This window comes from Tachysurus fulvidraco, chromosome 25, assembly GCF_022655615.1.
Source record: "Tachysurus fulvidraco isolate hzauxx_2018 chromosome 25, HZAU_PFXX_2.0, whole genome shotgun sequence".
Lineage (NCBI taxonomy): Eukaryota > Metazoa > Chordata > Actinopteri > Siluriformes > Bagridae > Tachysurus > Tachysurus fulvidraco.
The window spans coordinates 2,831,273-2,857,155 of NC_062542.1; the positions used below are offsets into that span (position 1 = coordinate 2,831,273).

The window sequence follows — 25,883 nt, forward strand, 5'->3', positions numbered from 1 at the left end:
TAGTGGATGCACACATTTTATTAACTTTCTGGACAGAGTGATATGGATGTGTTTTGCATTTGGGAAATTAGCGCTGTTGTGTAACGTTTAGCGGTGTACACCCGATCCACAAGCTCGTCTGTTCGTCTCTTCAGCTGCTGAGCTCTTGTAGCGCCTCTGCCATGAAGAGCTTGCCGAGGTTCTGAGAGGTGAACTCCTTCACATTCTGACAGTAGTTGTTGATTTGTCCTTGAGAGGTGAAAGGAAACACACGTATGTAAATGATATGCAAATGAACAAGACGGCATATGCAAACGAGTGGATCGTCTTTAACAGGACGGCTTAATTAGATGGAATTAAATTCGGTAGAAATAACGTGGATTCGAGATGGAGGGATTCCGAGATTGGGGTTTTCTATTCTGATCATTTGGATCAAATAAATAATCATTAGGAATATTAATAAAACCTACACGAACTACAGCGAACAAGACGACAGCATTTAGTGTGTCCTCGTCCCCTAGTTCCTGACTGATACTGAGGCCCATTTATCCCAGATGATATAGGACAATTCTATCTCGCTCTAATTCTACCGCTCTAAAGCCTGAAGTCAGTCTGGAATTTTGTCCACTTTGAACTGGAAGCTCGTCCCCCACCTTTTTCACCCATACAGATGAGGAAGGTTGAGGAAATCAATGACTATAAAGAGAATAAAAGGGAGTGTAATTGGTTGTAAATGGCTGCTATTGCCCCTTCAGGCACCTGCGATGAGGAGCGTGTCCATGCGTGGGGGAGGCGGTGGGGGTTTGAACATCTTGCTGATGTCCTCCTCAGGCAGTGGTGGTTCTCCTCGACTCTGACGCTGGGCGTTCTCCTGCTGTCGCCTTTGTAGGTACTACACAGAGAGAGAGGGAGAGAGAGACAGAAAGAGAGAGCACGAGAGAAAGAGAGCGCATGAGAGAGAGAAAGAAAGAGAGAGAGAGAAAGAGAGAGAGAAAGACAGAGTGAGAGAGAGAGAGAGAGAGAGCGCAAGAGAAAGAGAGAGTGCGAGAGAGAGAGCGACAGAAAGAGCGAGAGACAAAGAGAGAGAGAGCGAGACAGAAAGAGAGAGCGAGACAGAAAGAGAGAGCGCGAGAGAAAGAGAGAGCACAAGAGAAAGAAAGCGAGAGAGAGAGACAAAGAGAGAGCGCGAGAGAAAGAGAGAGAGAGAGCGCGAGAGACAAAGAGAGCAAGAGACAGAAATAGAGAGCACGAGAGAAAGAGAAAGAGAGAGAGAAAGAGAGAGCGCGAGAGAGAATGCGAGAGAGAGAGAGCGTGCGAGAGAGAAAGAAAGAGAGAGCGTGAGAGAAAGAGAGAATGCGAGAGAGAGAGAGAGACAGAGAGCACGAGAGAAAGAAAGAGAGCGAGAGAGAGAGCACGCGCGAGAGAGAGAGCACGCGCGAGAGAGAGAGCACGCGCGAGAGAGAGAGCACGCGCGAGAGAGAGAGAAAGAGGGAGAGAGAGAGAGCAAGAGAAAGAAAGAGAGAGCGAGCGAGAGAGAGAGAAAAATTAATCTCTGGACAACATTTTAAAATACAACATTTTCAGAACAATGTTTATTCCAACTGAATAATTTACAGAGAGAAGAACAGAATTTTTAGCATTCAGACTTTAGACAGAAAATGGACACGCTTACAAGGCGTGTCTAAAAGTTGGACACTTTCGTTTAGATCGTTTATTTAAGTCTTTCCGTCGCGAAGGAAAAATCGACCGTATTCCCGGGATCCGTTTGTGTGATTTACATCAGTGCTGAGGTCGTGTGTCGTTTCCTTTCAAATCAGGGAACATGACTAACGGAATATGACAGTAAATGGTGACGGATGGTACACGGGGGGTGGGGGGTGACTGATGGGTGGTGTAGTTACTGAAGATCTCACTGGGTTTGATATATAACTATAACTGGATTAAAAATCATGCAAAAGAATGTTCGATATAATAACAAATAAATAAATAAAGATTTGTTATGATTAAAGGAGTGGAAAAAAAAAATAAAAGTCTGCAGAGGAAACAATTGTTTTTAGGCTACGACGCAAGTGCTAACATGAAGTAAAGAGTTCAATGGGATAAAGAATAAAGTGATTAAGACAGAAGCTGAGAGCTGAGAGCTGAGACAACGCCGATACCTGGTGTTTCTGCTGCTGCTGCTTGCTCAGGTTGCGCGAGTACGTGTTGTACTTGTTGATTTCCTGGTTGGTGTCGTCGATGCGATCCATCAGCAGCTGCAGACTCTTCTCCAGATGGTTGCTGAGGAAGCAGATCGACACCCAATTAGGCAAAATGAACGGAGTCTGAGAAACGCTTGACTGCGCGTTCAGTAATAATATCGCATGAGGAACGCTTCGGCGAATCGAAAGCCCGAGGAGTCGGAAATAACTCCGAGCTCTCGATATCCGACCGGACTTCCGCATCGTTTCTCGTCTATTAACCTACGGGACGTCGCTCGGCCTCATACGAGTGCTGCTCCTTCTCAACTCTACAAAACACGAGAGCATTCTTTGTACACTTTCAGCCTTAGAGTTTTCGCCCGCTCCGTCGACATTTGGCATTTACTCAGACAACAAAAGGGCATCGCTGAACACCTTCAGGAGCAAAATTACACATCGTCGTTATCTGGCTGGTAATAGGAAGGTGGTGAAATTCTGTGCGGAAGCCTGTTACTCGAACACCACGTCTTCACATTCCTAATGGACTCGAATTCGAACTGTTCTGTCCGACGTTTCGTGCTTCTCACCTTCCGGGTTTGTGCGATGAAGCGGCGTCACCGTTGCCATAGAAGCCATTTCTAGTTTGGTAGTGTTAATAGTGTTGGATTTCTATATATGTGTAGATATAGTTATGCATCATTTAAGTTATAGCAGCTGTGGACTATGGATCCGATAATATATCAATCCCAATTCACCTCCATCCGTCAATCCATATCCACCTGTATCCATCCATATCCACCTACATCCATCCATATTCATCCACCCATATAACCATATCCACCTACATCCATCCATATTCACCTACATCCATCCATATTCATCCACCCATATAACCATATCCACCTACATCCATCCATATTCATCCACCCATATAACCATATCCACCTACATCCATCCATATCCACCCATCCATCTTCTGTACACCTGAAGTCTATCCCAGGGGAAACAGGGTATAATACAAAGGACACCCTGGAGAGGGAACCAACCTATCACACACACACACACACACACACACACACACACACACACACACACACACACACACACAAACACAAACACAAACACACACACAAACACACACACAAACACACACACAAACACACACACACACACAAACACACACAAACACACACACACACACACACACTTCTTCACACACTACAGATTATGGATGCCAATCACCCTACAATACGTATCCTTGATGCCAGGGGGAGGATGCCAGAGTACCCAGAGGAACCAACTGAAGCACAGAGAGAACATGCAAACTCCAAACACACGGAGTGGCGCCGGGAACCAAACCCCGACCCTGACGGTTCTTAGGCAAATTCAGCACAAATAATCAAAGACTTGCTTCTGAAATAATAAACACCATCCTGTGTGCTCATCTCAGGACTCCTTGTGGTACGGTTTGTGTTTATTCTGTATACCGTACCGTTACTGTATAATCACACTATGCAGCGAGCACAGGTTCCAATTTGAGCTGACGTGTTCCTTAGGGACCTCTGCATAATAAAAAAAAAAGTTCTGCTGCTTCATTTAATGGCCTCTTTTTTGCCGAAGGTTAATTTAATTGTTAACTCTGACCTGCTGGATAAACTGAGTAGTTCGTGTTTGTCAGCCAGGGTGCTCTTGTCCTCTAAATCCCACATCAGCACGTTCATCAGGTGAGAGTTCTTGATGGAGATCGGCACTTCTTCGAACATGTGCTCGTAGCTGACGTTGGCTTTCTTCAGCCTGAAAGTAAACAGCACGTGTTAACAAAACGTTCCGCATGAACTGAACAGAGAGTGAACCGAAACCCTGTGTTTAACTTGGTTATGTAATAAGTTCTCATTTTGCATTCTGCGCTTATACGATGGTCTACAGATCGGCAAACTCGCACTGGCAGATACGAAAGCTTGCATTAGGCACAGGACACTCGGATCAAGGTCAGAATAAAGTCTGAAAGGGGCAAGTGGAGTGGCTTTAATATTAATGGCAGAGTATTTTGTACCAGCAGCCCATTCTGTCAGCTCTATGAGTGCGGAAGGGGGAAAAAAAAAAAACGACTGCTGCTTGAAACGGAAAAAGTTTCTGTCTTTCTCGCCGCTGATTTCGGATTTCTAGCTGTCACTGCTTCGCTGTTATTTCATCCTAATACTCTTGCGCAATTTAAAAAGCAATCACCGTCTGCCAGCAAGGCCGGGGAAAGGCGTGAACCGTGTGGCCGAGATTGATGACTAATCCGGCGCGAGCGGCTCGAACGGCGTTTTTTTTTTTTTACAAAGTTCCTTTCTGATGACGAACGCCGCGGGGGGTAAAATGTGCGCCTTTTCACTTTGCTTACAAAGGAAGACAAATCCAAAAATAAGCCATGAATAATCCTAAACTTTGATTATTTGTCTACTCGAAAAGGCGAGACGCCGCGTGTGAATAGGGTCGTGATTTAAAACAATAAATATCACTGTGAACATCTGCTGATGTTCTTACGAGGAAACCGTTTTTTTCCCCCCAAAACTTCGCACTGACGTATGCAAATCGGGCTTCTTATTAAACGTATGCATAAATTTGCATACATAATACAAACAAAACAAAACCAGTGCTTTGCTGTTGCTAGAGTGAACGAGGAGATCTATTAGAAAACAGCACCATGCGTTGGTGTTAAAAATATTTCATGCCGTCTTCGGTAGAACTGCTGGAATAAATCCAGCGTAAATGTTAATGTTTCTTTTCCGGGGTGATAAAATATCTCTTTAGCTCTATATTTCTTTATAAAAGGATTGACATGACAGTTATATGCATGTCAAAATCACAATTGCAGTAATACATATATCACGACACACGTTTCAACGTATATCATGATGACGCGTGCATTGATCCGCATGTCACAATGACAAATGCAATATTGTGTATATCACAATGATACACATATTCATTCATATATCAAAATGATGTATGCATGACAGAATGACGCATACATTGATATGCATGATGTATCTGTAGATACATGACATAATGACGCATACATTGATACGCATGACAGAACGACGCATACATTGATAAGCATGATGCATCTGTAGATACGCATGACATAATGAAGCATACATTGATACGCATGATGCATCTGTAGATACTCATGACATAATGACGCATACATTGATATGGATGATGCTTCTGTAGCATGTCATAACGACAAATACAGTAATGTATTCATCATAATGGCACACACACAGATACACGTCACAACGGCAAATGCAGTGATGGATAGAAAACAAGCTTTATCAGGATATATGACATGTTTATAAGACGCAGGCAGAGCTTAAAGTCTTCTTCAAAATTGCGACATTTTGTACATTACTGTGGAAATAAAACAACACAAACTCTGTGCAAGCAATTTACTCATTTCTACATGACATCTTGTCTTAACGTGTGTGTGTGTGTGTGTGTGTGTGTGTGTGTGTGTGTGTGTGTGTGTATGATACCCACCCTTCTGGAGAAAAATCTTTCTCCTTACAGATCTCCATCAGCTTAGGTGTTAACCTGTAGGCTTTGAGGGACAGCGAGCCTTGTGCCGTCTTGATGGGATCTACAAAAAAAGGAAGACGCTACAAAGTAAAGCCCTGTGCTTTCCTTTCTACAGCAGCAGCCATTAAACCTCCCTCTAACTCTTAACCCGGGGCTCTTAACACGTCTGCGAACCGGGCGAACAAACTGTTGTAAACAACGACATGGCTGCCTGCGAGTCAGCAAAGTAAATCAGAGCAGTCTTTCAACACCAGTTTCAGAATGCTCTTTGTTATCAGACATTTACTGGGAACGCTCACTGAACTCTCACTGTAATCACAGGGTTCTCTTCCTGAAATCAATAAAAATGGCTTGCAATAAAAAAAAACTGCCTCGATCCTGATCCCTGGTTATGAACTTTCCGGGGAACCCGAAAACCTGAATGGCTGCAGAAAAGGGAGGTAAAAAAACGCTGTGGTGTGTTCTGGGAAAATAACAAGCGACAGGATGGTGTGATGAAACAGAGGAACAGTTTCCACCTCAAAATAGGGCCTTTTTACACCCGGACACTTCATGTGTTGTCTCTGATCCGATAGCTATCTGATCTGTTAAAACCGTTCCAGTTACATCAGGCCACATAAACGCGTCTCGGCGAATCGGATGTTGATCCGATCTTGCTACCCCCGCCCAAGATGCTAATAACAATATAATATATTTTACCTCATTTCCGGGGTAATTGAAACGGAGCACGCTTTGGTGTATGTGGTTGTCAGAATGCGATCAAAAAGAAGACGAAAAAACTGGTTACGACGTTTATGCTACAAAAAACAGCATTTACTGTTTGCTGCGTTTTCGCTGGCAGCAGCAGCGCGTTTTAAGACCCGACGACACGCCTGGGTAAAAGGTCACCTGCGAGTGATGTACTTCCGTTTGGGAGGAGTATAGCGCTGACGTATGTGGCTTGAACAACCACATTCATTTACACCTGTCCAGTTTCATCTGAAACTCGTCCCAGACCACCTCCTGAAGGGGTTTGTACCATCGGATTTATATCCGTCTCCAAAACGTTTCGGACCTGGTCTACCTGGATAGCTATCTGATCACAGAAAACACATGAAGTGACCAGGTTTAAAAAGCCCCATATGCCTCTTTTCCACCGAAAAGAACCGGGTGCTGGTTCAGAGCTAGCGCTAGTGCTTATTTTATCTTTAACACAGAAAAAAAATTTAGCCTTAGCATGTAGCCACCTACTATCATGTGTGCTGATAATGTATCATATTGCGGTAAAGTAAAAGTGTATTAAACATTAGTATACTTAAGGTACGTTATCAAATACGCTAACAGTAGCCCCGCCCACAGCTCCTGACACAAGCGGTTCTTAAGTCTAGACCAGCAACGTTTTGGTGCTACTTAAGAACCACTTTTCCTGGTTCAGAGCCGGTGCTTTGGCGGTCGAAACAGAAAGAACTGGTTCTAAATTAGGCTCTGGCTCCGAACCAGCACTCAAACTGCCTCGGTGGAAAAGGGGCAATAGATGACTTTCCTACAAATCCTGAAGTGTTTGATTCCTCTTGCACCACAGATTATTATGCATTCCAAATATCACAAAACGTTTACTTGTTTGGAAACATGAACATGAAATGCAGCAGTTTATCGTATAAAACAGCGAATATATTCAATTTCTGAATTCAATAAAAAAAAAAAAGTCTTAGTAAGTGGAAATCTTACTCGCTCACAAAGCACTAAAACGACTAGCCTCCTTCTATAAGCGTGAAACGAAATCTACTTATATTGATAGAACGTCACGATACCAAAGTTTCAATTAAACGCCACGTCTGATCCATTTATTAGTGGCGTGTTCCCTATGAACGTATTAAAACAAACACGACTGTGATTTGAAACACAGCCGGAAAAACCGTCCCGGCTGCTTCTGACCAATCAGATTTGAGAATTGAACAGATGTGGGTGGGTCGAAAAGGGAAAACTGAAGCAAGCATCTTTCTCAAACACACACAGTCTCTTTCTCTCTCTCTCACACACACACAGAGCTTAATTCATGATTGACAATCCAATCTTGAGTATGTGAAGTAAAGGTCAATCAGCAAAGGCTTTCCCCCCTGAGTGAGAAGAGACACAAGGGTTATAGCGATTGCTATGGGGTGGCACAAAGAGCAGCTCACCAACAGCTTCAATAATTGAGTTGTGCTGAATTAATTTCGTTGTCAGGCTTGTCAGAAGCCTCGACACGTTTTCAAAGTCCTCGTCAGCTTTTCCACTCATCCGAGATTGGCTTTTTGCTCGGAGTCTGTTTTTAAAAACCCCTTTGCGACAAAATAAACCCGTCAAACCCGATGTGTGTGAAACGACCCCGACGGCATGCTAAAAACCGCTCCTTGGCTTCTTTTACACTGGAAAGAAGAAAGCCTTGTTTATTTGGTTCTTTAATATAACAGGCTGCATTATTGATGCGTTTTAAATGTGTCGTGATTAACTGCACCGCTCACACGCCGCCTTCCTCTCTGTAAAAGACTAGGAGATTAACAAAACGGGACCGAAAGTCCCCGAAGGCCTGAACACGCCACTCCTACATAATGAACTCTAGACTCAAGAAAGTGAGAAACCTAAAGCAATTTGGAACAAGATTAAATATTAACAAATTGCTAAAATGTTAAAAAGAATCGCGTGATCAAAAACGGTGTTTTCGCGGCGTCTGCGGAAAAACCCGTCGGATGTCGCCGTGGCTCGATTCGGCCGACAGCGGGATGAATAAATAAAGAGGGAAAAATATGCGTTTCTTACATTTTAGTTTCATTTGAGTCATTCGTTAAATAAGATGGTGCACTGTTTCATATGAGACATTAACGCGCCATAAATTACCAAAGCGGTAGACCGATGATTCGAGATGGACCCGAGTTAGACGGACCGTGCGAATTTAGGGCACTTAAAATGGGTCCAGCGCTCAGTGAAAGGTCAAGAACATCATCTCTTGTGTTTGTTCACCAAACGTCACCCTGCAAAAATGTGTAAGTCTTTTTATAAACTGTTTAAGGCACAAGCTTATAGGTTGTTAAAGGTGCGGTCTCCATTGTTTGAAAGTCAATGTCGACATTTGAAATCACCAAAACAAACACGCCCCTAACCCAAACAAGCCCCACCCCTGTATTGATAGCTCCGCCCACACATACATACGTAACCCAGGCGATTAATGGAAAGAAATGTGTCTTTATCATAGCTGAAGGGAAGAACAATTGTAGATAAACAAACAAGCAACAATGACACACAAGCATAATCATGTAAAGGACAAAAACATATATTAGTTCTGTGTAACAAAGCAAAACCAACGTTACTCACCTATCGAGAAGGAAAAAAGCGCCTCGGCGTTCTATCGCAGGCCTTCACACACATTAACACGTCCTACTTCTTGCCTTATCCTAAGCCTTTCTTCGCTCTCTTTCTTTGTTTTTATCCGCCATGTCGATGTTAAAACCGCTTTCTGCTAATGTCACACACGCACACTGAACACTCTCTCCGCCCATCTTGACTAGACACGCCCCTTTCTGCTCATTGGCTACATGTTTGTTTTGATTTTTGTTTTGTTTGTCGTCCCGACTCGGTTTTCTGAAGCATTTCTCAAACAACAGAGACCCCACCTTTAATATAAGAATTGAATGTGCGAGGTGTTTGCACCAACAACCTATAAATCTCACTCCCTGGAAGGAAGACGTTACCTTGGGTGAGGAACTCTGTAATCAGAGAGACTTACCGTAAATAAGCACCACAGACTCCTCGATAGCGTGCTGGTAGCTGAACTGGGAGTCCAGCAGAGCTCGGCTCACGAAGGAGCCGTAATCCGTAGACTGGTACCAGCCGACGTGGAGGTGGTCGATGTTGACGTGACGGAGGCTCCTCATCATCTCCATCTGGTATTGAACTGAGAGAGAAAGACGAGATAAAAAAGAAAACGGTAAGGAACAGAAGAAAATCAATTCACAAGAAATTTTGAGACATGAAGCCTAGCGTTTGCTGGGGGATGAGATGAGCATCGTGTATCGTATCACGCAGTAGCCGATCGTTTGCGACGGTAATCAAGCGTGGCTGTGGCTTTGAATCTGTAAATGATAAATCTCACCGTTTAAAGCTTAAATATCACTGCTCAAACCGAGGAAATGTGGATCGATACCTGTAAATATCAGAATCGTAAGTAAAACTTTTACAAGGTGATTACAATGCCCATCGTAATGTGGCTAAAAATGGACGGACAGTGAGAAGGTGAAAGTGTAACAAGATGTGAGGAGAAAGACAATGAGGGAAGGAAGCAGCGAGGCCATACAAACACGACACCACCGAGCTGTTACGAGGACACGTCTGAGCGAAGAACAGTCGAAAAAAAAGTCAAACAAATACGGCCGCAAAAATAAATAAATAAATGGGAAAAAATCCACCCATCCGTGTTCCAATAACGCACCTCCTAAAAGAGCGGCTGTTTTGGAACATCAACGCGCCGAACGGAGCGGATGGAGGATCTGGCCGTTACGGAGGCATCTTTCAGCAGTAATCAGAGCCCTGCTTAATTGGCTGTGTCTGGAGTTTATGTGCAGCCATAATGAAGGGGAATAAGAAAAGAAGCCTGAGGTGAGAGCGATGAGGACCTGCAGGATGTTTATCACACTCCACAAGCATATAGATGGTGCCTGGTGCATCCTGTTTTATTAGCTCAATGAAAGGGGACAGAAAATGCTCTGATATTGGAAAACAGATGAGGGGTGTGTGTGTGTGTGTGCCCAGGTAAGGATTAGGGTTTATCTGACCTTATCCAATACTGCGTTCATACTAGCAAGAGCCAAGATGCTTGTTTCACTCTTGGGCATGGAGTGTTTGTGCTGATGGGTGTTGATGGGTGTGGCCTGTTCAGGTATTTATTTAAAGGCACGGTGCACGATCTCTGAAAGCCAACGTTGACATTTGAAATCACCAAAACAATCATGCCCCTAACCCAAATGAGTGTCACCCCTAATGGTAGCTCCGCCCCACACATACATACGCAACCCAGGCAACTATTATGGCGGAACCTGCTGGGGCAGCTGGCTGAGGGAAGATTATCATCAATAAAGGAATATTATGGTAATGCAGATGTGTTTATGTAGTACTGTGTGTTGTACCGTGAAAGGTTTATTTCCGTTTCACGCGGAAGACGACGTTCGACACCTAGAACCCGAGGCAGAGGTAAAGGCAGGTATCCGCCATGTCAATCTTTCAATCGCTTTCTTCTAATGTCAGAACACTCTCTCCGTCTCATGTTGACAAGACACGCCCCTTTCTGCTCATTGGCTACACGTTTGGTTTTTTTCATCGGCCCGATTCGATTTTCTGAAGCGTTTTTGAAACATCGTGCACCGCGCCTTCAATGTTCTGTTGAGAAACTGTAGTAGAACAATAGCCAGGACTTATTCTGTCTGCGTATGCTCACTGGAGGCACCGATGAAACTTTTCCAAGCTTTCTTTCCTTCGGCGTCTCTATACACATGAGATGATTAAATATATATATATAAAAAAACGATTACGTATTAATTCTAGAGAGATTAGGCTTAATAAGCGACTTAATATGCTGACCATTAAGAAACGCTGTCCAATTCAAATCCAAACAATCCAAAAGAAATTGGCATTTCGAACAGCGGCATCTCACCGACAACAGAAGCAGGCTCATCTGTTCCTAAGGGTTGGCTACGATGCGAAAATTGAGAGCGTGTCAGATGAAAGCCATCAGCATCATATCTCACGTGAGGGGATGAAAGCATAAAGCTGCCACGGTCACCGCCGAACTCCTATTGCCATCATATGCAACCAGACCAGATCAGTGCTGCAGATGCCGGGATTAATACACTGAGCTCTCATGGTTCTGATATTTCTACTTCACATCTGAATGTTCTTATGGTTTCTCATATTGTGTGTGCAGACAGCTGGATATCTTCTTTGCCAAGATGCCGCTGTTTGGCATAAAGGTGCAAACAATGTGACGGGAGGAAGAAAGGTTTCATTTTCCAATCTTTTCATCTTGCCAGATGTAGAGAAGCATTAATATGGTGCACCGAATGAGCTTCATCACTTCGGTTTTGCTTTGGTGATTTCTTGCATGCTCACACAGCCTCGCAGCCCGACAGCTAAACTCGCTCTTACCCGAGACTTGGCAGTGCGGGGACATGAATGAAGAAGAGAGAGGCAATTTATCATGAAAGTCTTGGCTGCTTTTTCATGAGTGCAATGTATGGAAGTGAAGACTTAAGTCACACAGTAGAATCTGAACAAGTGATGCCAATTGCCCAGCTTTGACAGTCACAGGGGAAAAAAAAAGACCACCATCTGCTTTCCTAAGTAAAAAAAAAAAAAACAAAACGTAGCAACAAAAACACTGGAGTATTCTTTATGCCTGTGTTAAATCAGCTAAAGTTTCTCACGCTGAATGTGACGTCCCACGGTCTTTAGTTCTATAGCAATGAAGGTGAAAGGGTCACTGGGATTTAAAGCGTATAGCCCTGTTGCTAAACCTCCTTCATAATTTAAAGCAGCCAGATTCGATGTAATGAGCAATCACACCTTGAGATCGTGCCCACCTAAAGAGATTATGTTTAATGAGCTTTAAGGGGAACAATCCTCCAGAAAAGGCCACAAAATAAAAACTGCAGGGAAGCAAGTAGTGAACTCACATTTGAATGACATCTACTAGCTTCCATTAATCACCTGCAAGGTTACTACTTCGAGATGAATTATTTAGGGCTTTAACGTGTACCCTAGGCTTATTCTGGATTTGTTTGGGGAGGGCATCTTTATCGGTCTCGTTTCAGGTTCTGCCTTCGATTTTGCTGACCTGTTCATGATATACTATGTTATTTTATCGTTTGTATCTTTACTTTATTATTTCTTCACTTTAACTAGACATGCGTTCTTCATGCCTAATACATATACGGCCAAAGGAACAGTGATTCCAGTGTTTTCACTTCACTGGAACTAAGAGGACTAAAATGACACTGTTCCAGCATGACAATGATCCCAAAGGCTGGAGTGGACTCGTTGGAGTGTCCAGCAAGGAGCCTATGAATCCCAATGAACACCTTTCGTATGTCCTGTTACTTGATGGATAATCTTCCTGGATGATCTTAATAGATCTACTGTAGCTGAATGAACACAAATTCCCACAGCCATGCAACGAGATCTAGTAAAAAAAATTCTCCTCAGAAGATTGGAGCTTATCACAAAAACAAATGGGGTTGAAACAAGCACATATAGCTTTGATGGCCAGGTATCCTCATACTTTTGGCGATCCAGTATTAGCATGGTCTTCGAAAAAAAATTGGCTTTGGATAGTTTAGAAGACCACAACCAATTTCGCTAGGGAAAAATGTCAAGTTCTACCAATCAGAATGTTTGTGTTCCAGCCCACATAATGGACTTGAAAATGGTGTACTTCAAGTGCGAGAAAAAAAATCAACCAAAATTGGTGGTCTTCAAGCCCATCAGAGATCAATCAACAATCTGCTTTCTGGACTGGTATACAAGTAGAATGATTGGTTTAAATGTGCTACTTTACTGTCAGATTACAGGCGATATTAAATGGGAACCAGACCGAGTATGAAAGCAATCTGCTTTAAGAAACACCAGATTTACCAAACTGTGGTTACGATTGTCCACAGATCCAAAGAATATGTGTAAATAAAAGAACTGCCCATAGAACCGACTCAAAAGGCACTGAATTCGAAGACTAAACACTAAATGCGGAGTCAAATTGAGTCGTTGATACCGCTATTTGATTTTGGTCCAAAGAGGATTTGACTCCCAAATGACTCTGTTGCAAAGTCACATCAAACTGAATAAAAACATTATGAATCTGCAGTAGAGAAATTTAGTCCCTTGCTCTTCGTTCAAAGCAGAAGTCCCATTTGATCATTTCACCTGAGCGAGAACACAAATCGGAGATTGCGCCTCCGTTGTAATCCGTTACTCCTGACACCTCTGAAGAATCCTCCGTCGAGGGGTCTAGGGGCGACCTGACCCACCCCGAATTACTGCGCCCGTGTAGGACTACCTTGGGAAATACATTCATTTCATGATGCGTTGGATTCCGAGTAGGAGGCAAAAAAAATAGAAAGATCGTTCAATCTGGACAAGTACTGCCTTTTGATTTGTTGCTGAACGCGATACAGAATTATTTACCCAGAGTAGCGGTGAATCGGTGATTCATTTGTCCTGGGTAATAAGCATTGTGTCAAGAGGAACAATAATTGAGCACCTTTTTTTTAACCCACTACGATGGTGTAAGGTCGGGGTGAACCGCCTATTTTATGGGCCGATCAGGTTCATCGCATACAGAAATACTCACCGGTTGTAGCAATTGCAAGTTATTACATCAGGAATGGACAAAGATCCTATGCTCTTTACTTCACTTCACAAACACTACAAGCCAGGAGCTATAATCTACTGGCCAAAACTCTGTCCAGAATGGACGTCCATCAAAGAATGACAGATTTAAAAAAAGATATAGGCCGGAAGAAAAAGTATTTGCCTTTCCGAATTATTCATTTCTCCGCTTTTATGTGCTATTGATGATCCCAGCAAAGACTGGCAGACTTTTGTTATTTAATACTTCATATTGGACCGAACACATCATGCCTTACAATTGGACACCCCCCCCCGTTGCTCCTTACCGTTAAGTCCAACCAAGACTTTAGAGAGGGAAGTCGTGGCCTAATTGTTCGAGAGTTTGACTCCTAACCCTAAGGTTGTGGGTTCGAGTCTCGGGCCGGCAATACCACGACTGAGATGCCCTTGATCAAGGCACCGAACCCCCCCAAATGCTCCCCGGGCACCTCAGCATAAATGGCTGCCCACTGCTCTGGGTGTGTGTTCACGGTGTGTGTCTTCACTGCTGTGTGTGTGCACTTTGGATGGGTTAACTGCAGAGAACAAATTCTGAGTATGGGTCACCGTACTTAGCCGTATGTCACGTCACTTTCACTTCACTTTAAATGATTAACCCTTAAACTCTAATCTATTTAATCCAAAGAGCCATGTGTCTTTTATTGAACTGCTAAAGAAGCAGCATAATTAAAGAAAAACTCTAGTTACAGAACAGCACTGAAAATACAAACCACCTCGACATCAGGGCAACACAATAAACAAAGAGTCGTTGTGATCGTGCATTGCTCGGACTGTTCCTGCTAAAGCTATAAATATCAAACGATCCCATCAGAGCCAGGGCGTGTGATTTTGTCTGAGCAGAACCATATTCATTTAGGTGGATCTGAACATCGATTCAGGCCTTATTATCGGGAGAGCAATCCGAGCGGAAAGGCCACCAACAAACGACCTTGGGCGTGAGAAGCGGAATAAAAAGGGACGATAAATTATGCATGGACCCCTCTGAGCTCGGAAACAACAATTCTCTAATTTAATAAAGGAGAAGGCTGGGCTTGCGATGTCATCACACCACGGAATAAAATAATAGTTTTGACTAAATGACAGGTTGTATCAGAGAGAGACTGCATGCGATGATGGCGTTCGGCCGTACACAGCATGCGATGCCCTAGAAGAACCTCGGGGCTGTTGTGGTATGTTGGAGTAGATGGTCAAAGGATTACTGCATCTGCTGCTCTTTCGTCAGGACAGGGAAGAGAACCCAAGAGGCCACGAAGTTGAAAATTTGCTTTGCAATATCTAAAATTTGCAAATATTTCACTCAAGAGTTATTTGCAGCGGTGATAAAACAAGTGGCAAGTCTAGGTTTTGAGCTTCATTTGCATTTAAAGGAAATGAGTTATAGATCATACATCAGTACATTTCTATGGCTACACAACCACAAAATGGTTCACATTGCTTATAAACCACGAGGAACTTCTGACTCGGACAAAGAATGGCACTTGGTTTGTTTTTTTTTGTCCAGGCAAATTTCCAGCCGACTAAATGATAAGATTGGGCATGCATGCTAGGTTAGCTAATGAGAATTCAAAATAAAAATTGCTTTGTTGCTTCAGGAGTCTCAGGTTATTATTAATATTATCTATTCGACTCTAAGTAAGCAGAAACCTGAGCTATGCCAGTTCCCTTTTCACGAGCGACAGGGTCCATCATCGGCAATAACTCCTGTACTAGAGAAGAGCGATTAATCAAAGTTAAACCATTAGCGCAATCTGGAGCACAATTAGCATTAATACGAATACATAGCCACGATCTTGCTAGCAGACCTCCATCTTACCTCTGTTCATTCAAAATAATTACCTTTGTCTTGCAACAAAGATGAAAGAAGGGAGCATTTAATTGTTAATTGCACGACCCTGACTTTTTTGCCGAGAATATCGTCACTCGTCCTTGTTGAGGATTTGTTAATAGTGATGTAGAGATCAGTAAGAATGCATCAGGCTGTAAGAAGACAAATGAAATGGTAACGATACAAAGTGCATCTGCCTCTGAAAGGAAATATTCCAGGGACTGCAGGAGGACGTGCTTGCCTGTTCCGACTGTTTTTTTTGTGTCATCTGATTTGACTTTGCTGTTTCTTTCAATCTGCAATTGCTGTATCGACCCAGAGTGCATTTAACAACCTCACTGACAAAAAAAAAAAAAGATGGGTGCCAAACACAAACAGGTTTCTCTTAACTAAGGGCCTTTTTACACCTGGTAACTTCATGTGTTTTCTCTGATCCGATAGATATCTGAACTGTTTCATTTACATTATGCCACAAAACGCGTCTTGGGGAATCGGATATCGATCCGATCTTTCTACTCCCGCCCAAAATGCTAATATATTTTACCTCATTTCCGGGGTAATTGTGAAGGGGTTCGAACCATCGGATTTATATCCGTCTCGAAAACGCTTCGGAGGGCATTTAGACCTGGTTTTTACCATCGGATAACTATCTGATCACAAAAAAACAAATGAAGTGACCAGATGTAAAAAAAAACCCCCATAGATTAACTGCTACTAACCTGCGATGCCTAGTGAAACACTGAACAATGCAGGGTCCAGTCGTCCACTCTTTGGCTGTCTGGAACCACGAAGAGCCTGTGCTTGAGACGGTTCATTTCCAGCCACTCAGATATTTTAAAAGATGAAGATGGAGGAAAATGAATATATTGGGTGTGGGATACAATACCAGCCTTTCAGCCCTTACCCAATTTTCATCTTTCTCCTAACATGTGATGGAAGAAATAGACATACAAGGATGAAAAGAATGGATGGGGAGGAGGATTATTCTACCACCGAATGGTGGACGATTTCATATTTCACGCTCAATCTCTATAGAGCACTTCTGTGAATCTCTAATGACCTGTAGGACTTCAAGTACGACGGACACAAAGTTCAACAGGATTTATAGTGCCGCAAAATCGGAATAACAAGCATCCGCTCTCTTCAGCGAGATATTTGTTGTCTAACAAAGAGGACCTCGATATATTTTCGCCTGGTGTTATAATTAATGCTGTTGGATGATGCCAGGTGCTGCTCAGCTCTCCGAATATCAGCTACATTTCCATCCAAACCACCTACAATCCGTGTGCTACTGCATATACATGAGACAAGGTAGATAAAAAAAAAACAGACACACAATTTTGCCCTCAGCTTGTGGTCAGTAGAAGCTGACTAAATAATTCAGTCTGTCACACAAAAACGATGAACACCAGCTTATTTAAAATAATGTGTCTTCATGGGACTTTATATGGCAGTCACAGTCTGGTTTAAAGCGGTTCCCTGTTTCTTGCGTCCTCAAAAATGTGACTGTACGGCAAAATTGATGCACTTCCATAAATCTCGTGTATCCTCTTGTATCGAGAAACGAAAAGGCCGTTGACTTCGGTGTGCGACTGCAAAACAGGAAGGAAAACAGCTGTGTGTGTCGGAGACGTTTAAAACCGATCCGCGACTCTGTCCAGAATGGTGAGCTGTAAATTTCGAGATAAACGTCTTCACGGTGTCGGGTGGTTTCTTCAAGTTTGGCAAGTCCTGCAAGTCCTCCATCACGCAGATAAAAGGAAGTTACGGTGCTGCAAAAGTGAGATATCTTTAAGGACTCGTTCCCTTGAGCTGGTTTCCGGTTCGCACGACTCCTAGGCGATTTTGTAAAAAAAAATAAATAAATAAATATATTTTCTGCCATGAGACAAGGATTTGCCATCTATAGTTCGCAAATGAAGGAGTTTCGAGGGCATCTTCAGTTGTTTGTACTTGAAAATGGAAGCTCAAGTGTGCCTGGCATCTCCGTAATGGTGGGTTCTGCATTAAGAACTTTGAGAAATAAAATCTCTATCTATTTTTCAAGGCGAACGCACAAACAAGACTTAACAATTTTTAATAAAAATGTCATGTATAAACAGAATATATTCTGCACTATACCCGAGTGGGTTTATTAGAAGACTTAGGTGAGGACATTTGTCCAGCTTGTTTAACTGCACTGTTTACTAAAGCTTTTCCACACGCAGGATGATAACATATGGATAATTGCGCTTCCACTACCCTTGTGTTGAGAGTTGGCGCCGAGTATTGGGAAAACTGAAGTTTTTATGTTGGAACCTGGCCCATCAAATTCTCGTTGTGCGAATGCAACAAGCAGATTGTGGAGGCGTCTTGGCACCACTCGTTCCTGCTAGATTATATTTAAAATGTTAGCCATATTGGCATTTTTGGGTGCTAGAACGTCTTTAAGGTCTCAACGCGAACTTGATTACTGCTACAAGGCAGAGTGGCTCATGAATGTCTCTAACAAACTTTCTCCTGTGAAGAAATTTAGTTTAATCCCAGTAAGGAAAGCACTTGTCACTCTATCTGAAGGCTATGGTGAGGTTTTCAGGAGATACTCGATTAATTACAGCTCGAGCGAGGACACGAAGGGTATAAAGCGATGAGCCAAAACTTTGGAGACGACAAACTCTCAAGAAGGCATAGAAACCCTTTAATAAACCAAGCTGTTAAGGGAAAGAATTTGGCCCGGAACCAGTGCCAAAGCTCCTACATCCTATTTCTGACGAAGTTTTAAGCTGGAGGCGGCCATCACCGATACCGTATGATTTTTTTCAGGTGTGTATGTGATGAGATCTGAGGTTTAGAGGTCATCCAAAGGGAATGTACATCTCTAAGTGTTCCCAAAATCCCAGTGACTCTCATGGCGATGCAGACAACATACCAGGATAATATTGTCATATTTAAGTTAATGGTTATAGTAAACAGTGCCGATGACCCACAGATTGTGTAGTGTTTCGCATGTTCTTCCCATAAGCATGTGTTTCCGTTGGGTTCTCTGGTTTCCTCACGTCTCCCAAAATTATTCCAGTAAATTAACCGGCTATGTCCAACTGCCTCCAGATGGCAAATGTGTGAATGGTACTGTGATGGCTTTGCATCTCATGCAGCATGAGTTCATTCCTTGCACCCCATGTTCCCCGCATAGACCAGGCTACATCGGTTAAATTTAGATAAAGATAAATGAACTTCTACCCTCGTTTGCATCTTAACCACTTCTGTATCGTAGGATTGAAATAAAAGGAATACACAGTAGGTATGAAAGAATACCGAAGGACGGATCTGCTTGTCAATAGAACGCACCTATTCCTAGTCTCTGTGGAATACAAAGTACAAATCTGGCCATGACTGTTCTGTATGGGAGCTCTAAATAAACAGCTTGCATCCAACCAAAGGAAGCAAACTTCCAGCATCCGTGCCCCATAACCAAAGTTTCTTTCAGCTCATATACCACAGTGGTTTTTCACCCCAACCATGACACGGTCACGACAGGGACCGATAAACCTGCTCAATCAGTTAAGGCAGTAGAAGATTGTGGACATTTTGATTCGAGGTAAGGGTCACCGATCAGGCTAATGTACACACGGATGCTGGTCGGCCAACTGCCCGTTTAACACACTGCTTCTACAAGGCGCAGATTCTGGAAGGGGTGGAGCTTTGCCTGCTGGCTCGTCAGTTTGGTGCTCACTTCCGTGTTCGAATGGCAGCACTGAAACCCAGAAGTGCAACAGTGCCACCGTCTGCGAGGCCGAGAAAATGAGTGCCGTGGAAGGATTAAAACGGATGAAGACCTGCCGCAGCAGCAGCAGGCGCTGAGGCATTTCTCTTAGGCTGGGGAGAATGATCACAGCAATAACCAAGTCCTCTTACTGCCTTTACATCTGCTATCATGCTCACGAGGAGCAAAGGAGGTGGGAGGGAGAGGGACAAAATTATGAGCTTCTGTGAAATCTGTCATTGGGCCAAGATGACTGCCTTAGCAAAAGGCGGCCAAGTGAGACTGATTTTAAGTGTGATGGACCGCTAAAAATAGAGCTCAGGCAGACTGCGGTTCAAAATCAAGTCTAGGGTTGAGTTTTTTTAGTCTGCCTTCTTAACCAAAATGTTACCAGGAATCATTTGGATGCGGTAGGAATGCTTAGAATTTCTATAATTTTATATTAATCAAGAGCTGATTTGTTGCTCTTCGAAGTGCCCGGGATCCAAACAGGGTCAAACAGGCACTACACCTTCTCCTTAAGCCAGGAGATAATGTCAAGGTTCTTTAACAATTTGTCCCTGGGCTCGCATTTTCAGCGTGGCCTTTCTATTCTTGACAACGTCCAGACTTCTGCTCATTAGTAATGCTGACCACTGTACATTTAGACGAGCTCTAACACTCAGTCTGGATCAACAAGGTTGTCTCATGCCACCAGAGACATGGGAACTTGACCTCCCTTATAGGGCTGGTCTGTCAGAAGCCTAGAATGAAGTAGTGGTACCGAATATCGTGGCCTACTTGTGAGTAAAGCCTGTTAAAAAAAACATTACGGTAATTAAGTAAAATACCAGCTTTTTATTCTCACAGCTTTTTTAATTATGCAGTGTTTTGGGTCACATTTGGTGTGCAAAGCTGTTGGAAAAAAATAATCACACACTCGTCAGGAAATGCAGGTCAAAAAGGAAATCATTTTTGATATTTAGACAATTAATTGTCATTATGAGAACGACGTGAAGCAGATTGACATTATGCTGCAGCTGAATCATGACTGACACGAGAGCACACGTCACTTCTACGTGAATCACATGCTGTCAGAGAAAAGTCAGAGATCGAGTCCTTACCTTACTGTACTTACCGTCAGGCTACATAAGATGTTGCACGTTTATTAGAAATAGTTATAGCTGATAACCGTACACTGGATTTTGATTTGAACAAGCCGTCACTACTCAAACCTGACCATACTTTTCCTAGCGATGTCTGAAATCGGTTTTACCTTCGTCAAAGTCGGCATCGTCCTCTGTGTGCTGGGGAAATGGGAAGCAGTTAGTGATCTCCAGGCGGTCATCAACCACCAGTCCCAGCAAGACGCCCTGTACCACCTCGCTGCCCCGTCCTTCCTCCTGGTAATGCTTTATGATCTTCAGAACCACCTGCAGACACGCAATAAAGAAGCTCAGACGTTTAGAGCACACTGGAAGGTCGTCATACGCATGCGTTAGTACAGAACAGAAGTATGGTCAGATATTTGAGTTTAAGAGAAAATGAGCTCCTAACAGGCGAAACCAAGGAGAGAGCAGAACGAGATTAATTGGAGCACATCTATCCACGCTGTGTCGTTACCCTCTCTGTGGGGTAACTGCCCTCTGAAAATTGACACTGAAGTCTCCAGCTCATAATCTTGCACTTCTCAGACCTTTTAACAAGCAATCAGATCTAAAAAGGTGCAGTTTTCGACAGTGTGTCTAAGGTCTTGTGGTTTGTCTAAACCTGATCGACACCCGATATCTATTGAACACTTACCTCTAACAAAAATAAACCCCGATATTAGCAAATCTGACCACGATGCCAGCCAAGCAGTTCTTTAGTTAAGTAAAACAAATAAAAACAAAACACCTACAGGTAGGGCTGGGTGATAAAACGATAACGATATGTATTGCGATAGACACGTGATCGATATCAATAAAAAATGTGTTCGATAAAACGTTCGACATTTTTTATTCTTCGTCGGAAGTAAACAGAGGCTGCGGAGCAAGTTTGGTTGCGTTAACAAAGACACTCGCTCTCTGGTAACCAAGCAACGTAGGGAGTGACATGCTAACAGCCAATCATGTAACAGTATCACGTTTGGTTGAGCCATATCGTTGTCTCGTGCTGGTCTGCTGGTTCCTCTTCGGTAACCGGCGACTAATAAGCAGAAAATCAGCCGCAGCGAGTGAGGTAATTGTAAATAAAAGAGGAAAGTCAGCGCGCCAGTACGGCAGTTTTTTGGATATTATAAGTCTGACCGTAGTCACAACAACGGTTTCTCTCTGTTTATATTTAACACTTTGCACTATTTTATTGCACTTTATTAAGCATTTCTTACATTTTCTTTCATCTTGCACCTTAAATGTTAAGAGATAATAGTTAAGTGTTCATTGTGACTTTAGACTCATGTTTACATTGTAATTATTTGAGTTTTCCTGGTTGTCGACATTTCTGTCTTAATAACCGAGGGGATTCTGATCAGAGGAAGGTTAAGTTTAAAATAAAAAGGTTTAAATGTAATATATTTTTCTCCTGGTCCTTATTTTAAATGGGTCATAAAAAAAGATCAGTAATTCTCGATATCGACCGATATCAAACACCGATATCGTGATACTGTTTTCAGCCGTATTGCCCAGCCCTACCTACAGGTCTACTAAACTTGAGACTGCTCGAGAGTGCGGACCAGCCGCCCCGTAGGATCTGAGTTCTTTTCAGGACAGACAGAAGGCCAGGCCTATGACGCACAACAAAAGCAGCTTACCACAATCCCTGGGATCAAAGATTGTTCTGAAAGCCTGCGGTTTTCTCTCGGCAATCCTGAAAAGGGCTTTGAGGTCAAAATGAGCCGAAAGATCGACTACCTTTTAGCGGAGACGTAGATTGAAATAGAGCTTGTAAATCTGAAAGGCGGTCATTGGGCTAGCCTAAACACTTCACAACATCAGTTAAACACCTGTTTTTCTAAATGAAATGGATGATGCAGCAAAATACACACAAATGCCAATGCTCGGATCACAGGGTCTGACCGGCGCATGCATCTGTTCCCGATTTACAAGCATTTTATCTTCAAACAGCTTGCAGGAAATGCGCAACCAACAGGATATGAAAGGTAAAGAAAAGCCAGTTTCCCTGCTTATTAGAAATGGCATGTCGTTTGGATCCAAGCTGTTCTTCGTGCTAAGGATCAGTCCAATTAGGCTGCGATCAGGTTACCGTCTCGGATTCAAAGCCGCCGACTCTTCCATACTGCCTGGTAGTTCCAGCGATCGGAGCGCAGCACTTCTGTATGAACCTGCTACAGCAGATGCTGGGCCAGATGTGTGTGACTTCATGCGTTCCTGGTCAGATCAGTTTAGATGCTGCTAGTTTAGTAAAAGGAGTTGAAAGAACATGCAAAATAAAAGTCTTGGATCATACTTAAGCACAGCTGACACTACATGACTTCACAATCTTCGAATTTCATGGCTTGCAATTGACCTCCTTTGATGTGTGCCTGATTCCTTTCGCACAAAAAAAATAAATAAACGTATCTATCTGAGCTATTCTGTACAGAAACGAGAGAGACGAGGCGAATCGGGAAGACAGGAAGGTTCTGCGAATAGAACTGGATGTACGCTGGAAAGAGTTCTTTTTATATCGTGCGCCACCGGGAATCCTGCTGTGTTTGGGTTTTTATCCTTGTTAAAGACGATCATTTGGAAACAGCGTTATTGTGTTTACACTTTGACGCTCCACTAGACTTTGAACCTGAATAGACGGATGATTAAACTGCGTTCGGGGATCTTCTGTGCGTGAGACATGACGGATTTGATTTCATCTCAATCACTGGCTGTTTCTCAATTTTGCTATTGCTACGAATCCTAGAAGTGATTAAAAGGACAAAGAATAATCATTGTGCAGAATCTCAAATGTGTGTGTGTGTGTGGGGGGGGGGGGTTAGAATGCTAAGAAAATCGTATCACAGCGATTGTCAAGTAGCGTGGTTTTGGCATTAATGACCGAACGCCACCTCAACTTCCCTCCTCCAATTTCATCCCTTGCTGATTGATGGAAACAGATTAAGCGAAGCACACAATGTTTGCTCTTCCAGCCAGTCTTTCCTGCCACCTGCGCTGTGACGATCGAGACGACACACACAGTCCCGCATGTTAGCTAATGATACCTGTGAACGCAGCACACATGTTGGCTCTATTTCAAACAGTTTTCTTTTTGCCTCCTGCAGCTCACTAACAATCCTCTTGCTGAAAAAAAAAAAAAAAAGAAAAGAAAAAAAAAAGATGATTCATGGAAGCGATGTCAGCTTGGCAATGGAGTGGTGCAAAGCACAGAATCGACTCGGCTCCAAAGGAGAAATGAATTATTTATTAATCGCATTCACCAGATTTCCATCCAGCCTACTGTACAGTTCCTAGTCATCAAGGGTACTGGAAAGTGAAACGAATTTAAACAAGAACTGTTTGCGGAGCCGTTTCTAGGGAACGCAAACAGACTGTAATCTGAAACAACATGTGCGATGTTGACAGAAATGTCCTGTTTTTTTTTTTCTTTAAAAAAAAAAAAAAAAAAAAACGTGCTTACAGTCTCTATTTGCATTGAGGTAAAAGTGACTGTTAATTTTAATATAAGTCTGCCCCCTGTTGGCCACAAGGAAAAATGCACAGCACCATTTATCTAGAGCCATTTATCTAATAATCAACGTACTGAAAAGCAACTTGGTTGGTGTCTGCCCCAATATAGTGTTATTTATGTCTGTATTGTCTTGTATAGTATAGTGTTATTGATGTCTGTATTGTCTTGTATAGTATATTGTTATTTACATCTGTATTGTCTTGTCTTGTATAGTATAGTGTTATTTATGTCTGTATTGTCTTGTCTTGTATAGTATAGTGTTATTTATGTCTGTATTGTCTTGTATAGTATAGTGTTATTGATGTCTGTATTGTCTTGTCTTGTATAGTATAGTGTTATTTATGTCTGTATTGTCTTTTCTTGTATAGTATAGTGTTATGTCTGTATTGTCTTGTATAGTGTTATTTATGTCTGTATTGTCTTGTCTTGTATAGTATAGTATTATTGATGTCTATTGTCTTGTATAGTATAGTGTTATTTATGTCTGTATTGTCTTGTCTTGTATAGTATAGTGTTATTTATGTCTGTATTGTCTTGTCTTGTATAGTATAGTATTATTTATGTCTGTATTGTCTTGTCTTGTATAGTATAGTATTATTGATGTCTGTATTGTCTTGTATAGTATAGTGTTATTGATGTCTGTATTGTCTTGTCTTGTATAGTATAGTGTTATTGATGTCTGTATTGTCTTGTCTTGTATAGTATAGTGTTATTGATGTCTGTATTGTCTTGTATAGTATAGTGTTATTTATGTCTGTACATTTGAGAGTCACAAACAGCTGGAACCAGATTCCTCGTGTGTGTGTGTGTGTGTGTGTGTGTGTGTGTGTGTGTGTGTGATTTAAATGAGTTCACTTGAAAAACGTTTGCCACATAACCATAACACAGCTCTAACAAACTCGACCCTCTTTCACATGAATAAACTACATGTTTAAATGTAAACAGATATAAAGTCAAAGACATTTAGACCCATAAACTGAGCCGCTGCTGCAGAGTAAGCCACGCCCACTAAGGCGGGACATGTCGATTCTACATAATTCGATTGGACGATCTCAAGACTAGTAAATTAGCTTTAATGGTTCTAAACGATTCTTATTTTTATTACTTGTTTTTCTTCTCGATCGTGTCCCTAACACTAAGAAACACACACAAGACTATCTGAACAAGGTTAAAAAAAGATCTCTAACCGTTGCTACGCGACCATTTAAGGTCCAGCATGTAGCTAGCTAGCTAGCTTGTCTCGTGTTAGCTTCGGTCATCAATTTTATGATATAGAGTTAAACTTCCGGCCTCAAGACAAAACATATAATCGTTTAAACATATAAAAGTTCACGCCACTCACTAGTCCGTCAATTTGAACACGTTTAACTTGTGATTCCAGTGAAGTAGAAGCTCCAGCGGATGATTCCTTGCGCGTCGCCATTTTTGCACACGGACAGGAAGTGAAAGAGGTTGCGCTTCCGGTTTCCGGTAAATAAAATTACATTTTAGAAAGATTAAAATGAACAGTTTGGATTGTTCGTGTCATGAGAAAAAACAGAAAACT

The 25,883-nt window shown here is 42.5% G+C and overlaps 1 protein-coding gene across 1 annotated transcript; it reads right to left on the bottom strand.

The window, feature by feature from the left end:
• On the bottom strand, positions 1-25,794 carry eif3ha (eukaryotic translation initiation factor 3, subunit H, a). Its single transcript, XM_027157727.1, has 8 exons — positions 25,680-25,794; positions 20,955-21,111; positions 9,466-9,633; positions 5,685-5,784; positions 3,804-3,953; positions 2,139-2,259; positions 739-871; positions 1-228 (listed from the first exon to the last, which is right to left on the bottom strand). The coding sequence occupies exons 1-8, from the start codon at positions 25,758-25,760 to the stop codon at positions 131-133; spliced, it is 1,008 nt and encodes a 335-aa protein (XP_027013528.1). The 5' UTR covers positions 25,761-25,794; the 3' UTR covers positions 1-130.
• Positions 25,795-25,883: the final 89 nt, after the last annotated feature.

Bases quoted from the DNA above. Each gene is read 5' to 3' on its own strand.
- eif3ha (XM_027157727.1), bottom strand. From the start codon at position 25,760: ATGGCGACGCGCAAGGAATCATCCGCTGGAGCTTCTACTTCACTGGAA. The intron at 21,112-25,679 runs GTGAGTGGCGTG...GCGTGTCTGCAG, and splicing joins GTGTTCAAATTGACGGACTA to GTGGTTCTGAAGATCATAAA. The intron at 9,634-20,954 runs GTAAAACCGATT...TTTCTCTCTCAG, and splicing joins CGATGCCGACTTTGACGAAG to TTCAATACCAGATGGAGATG.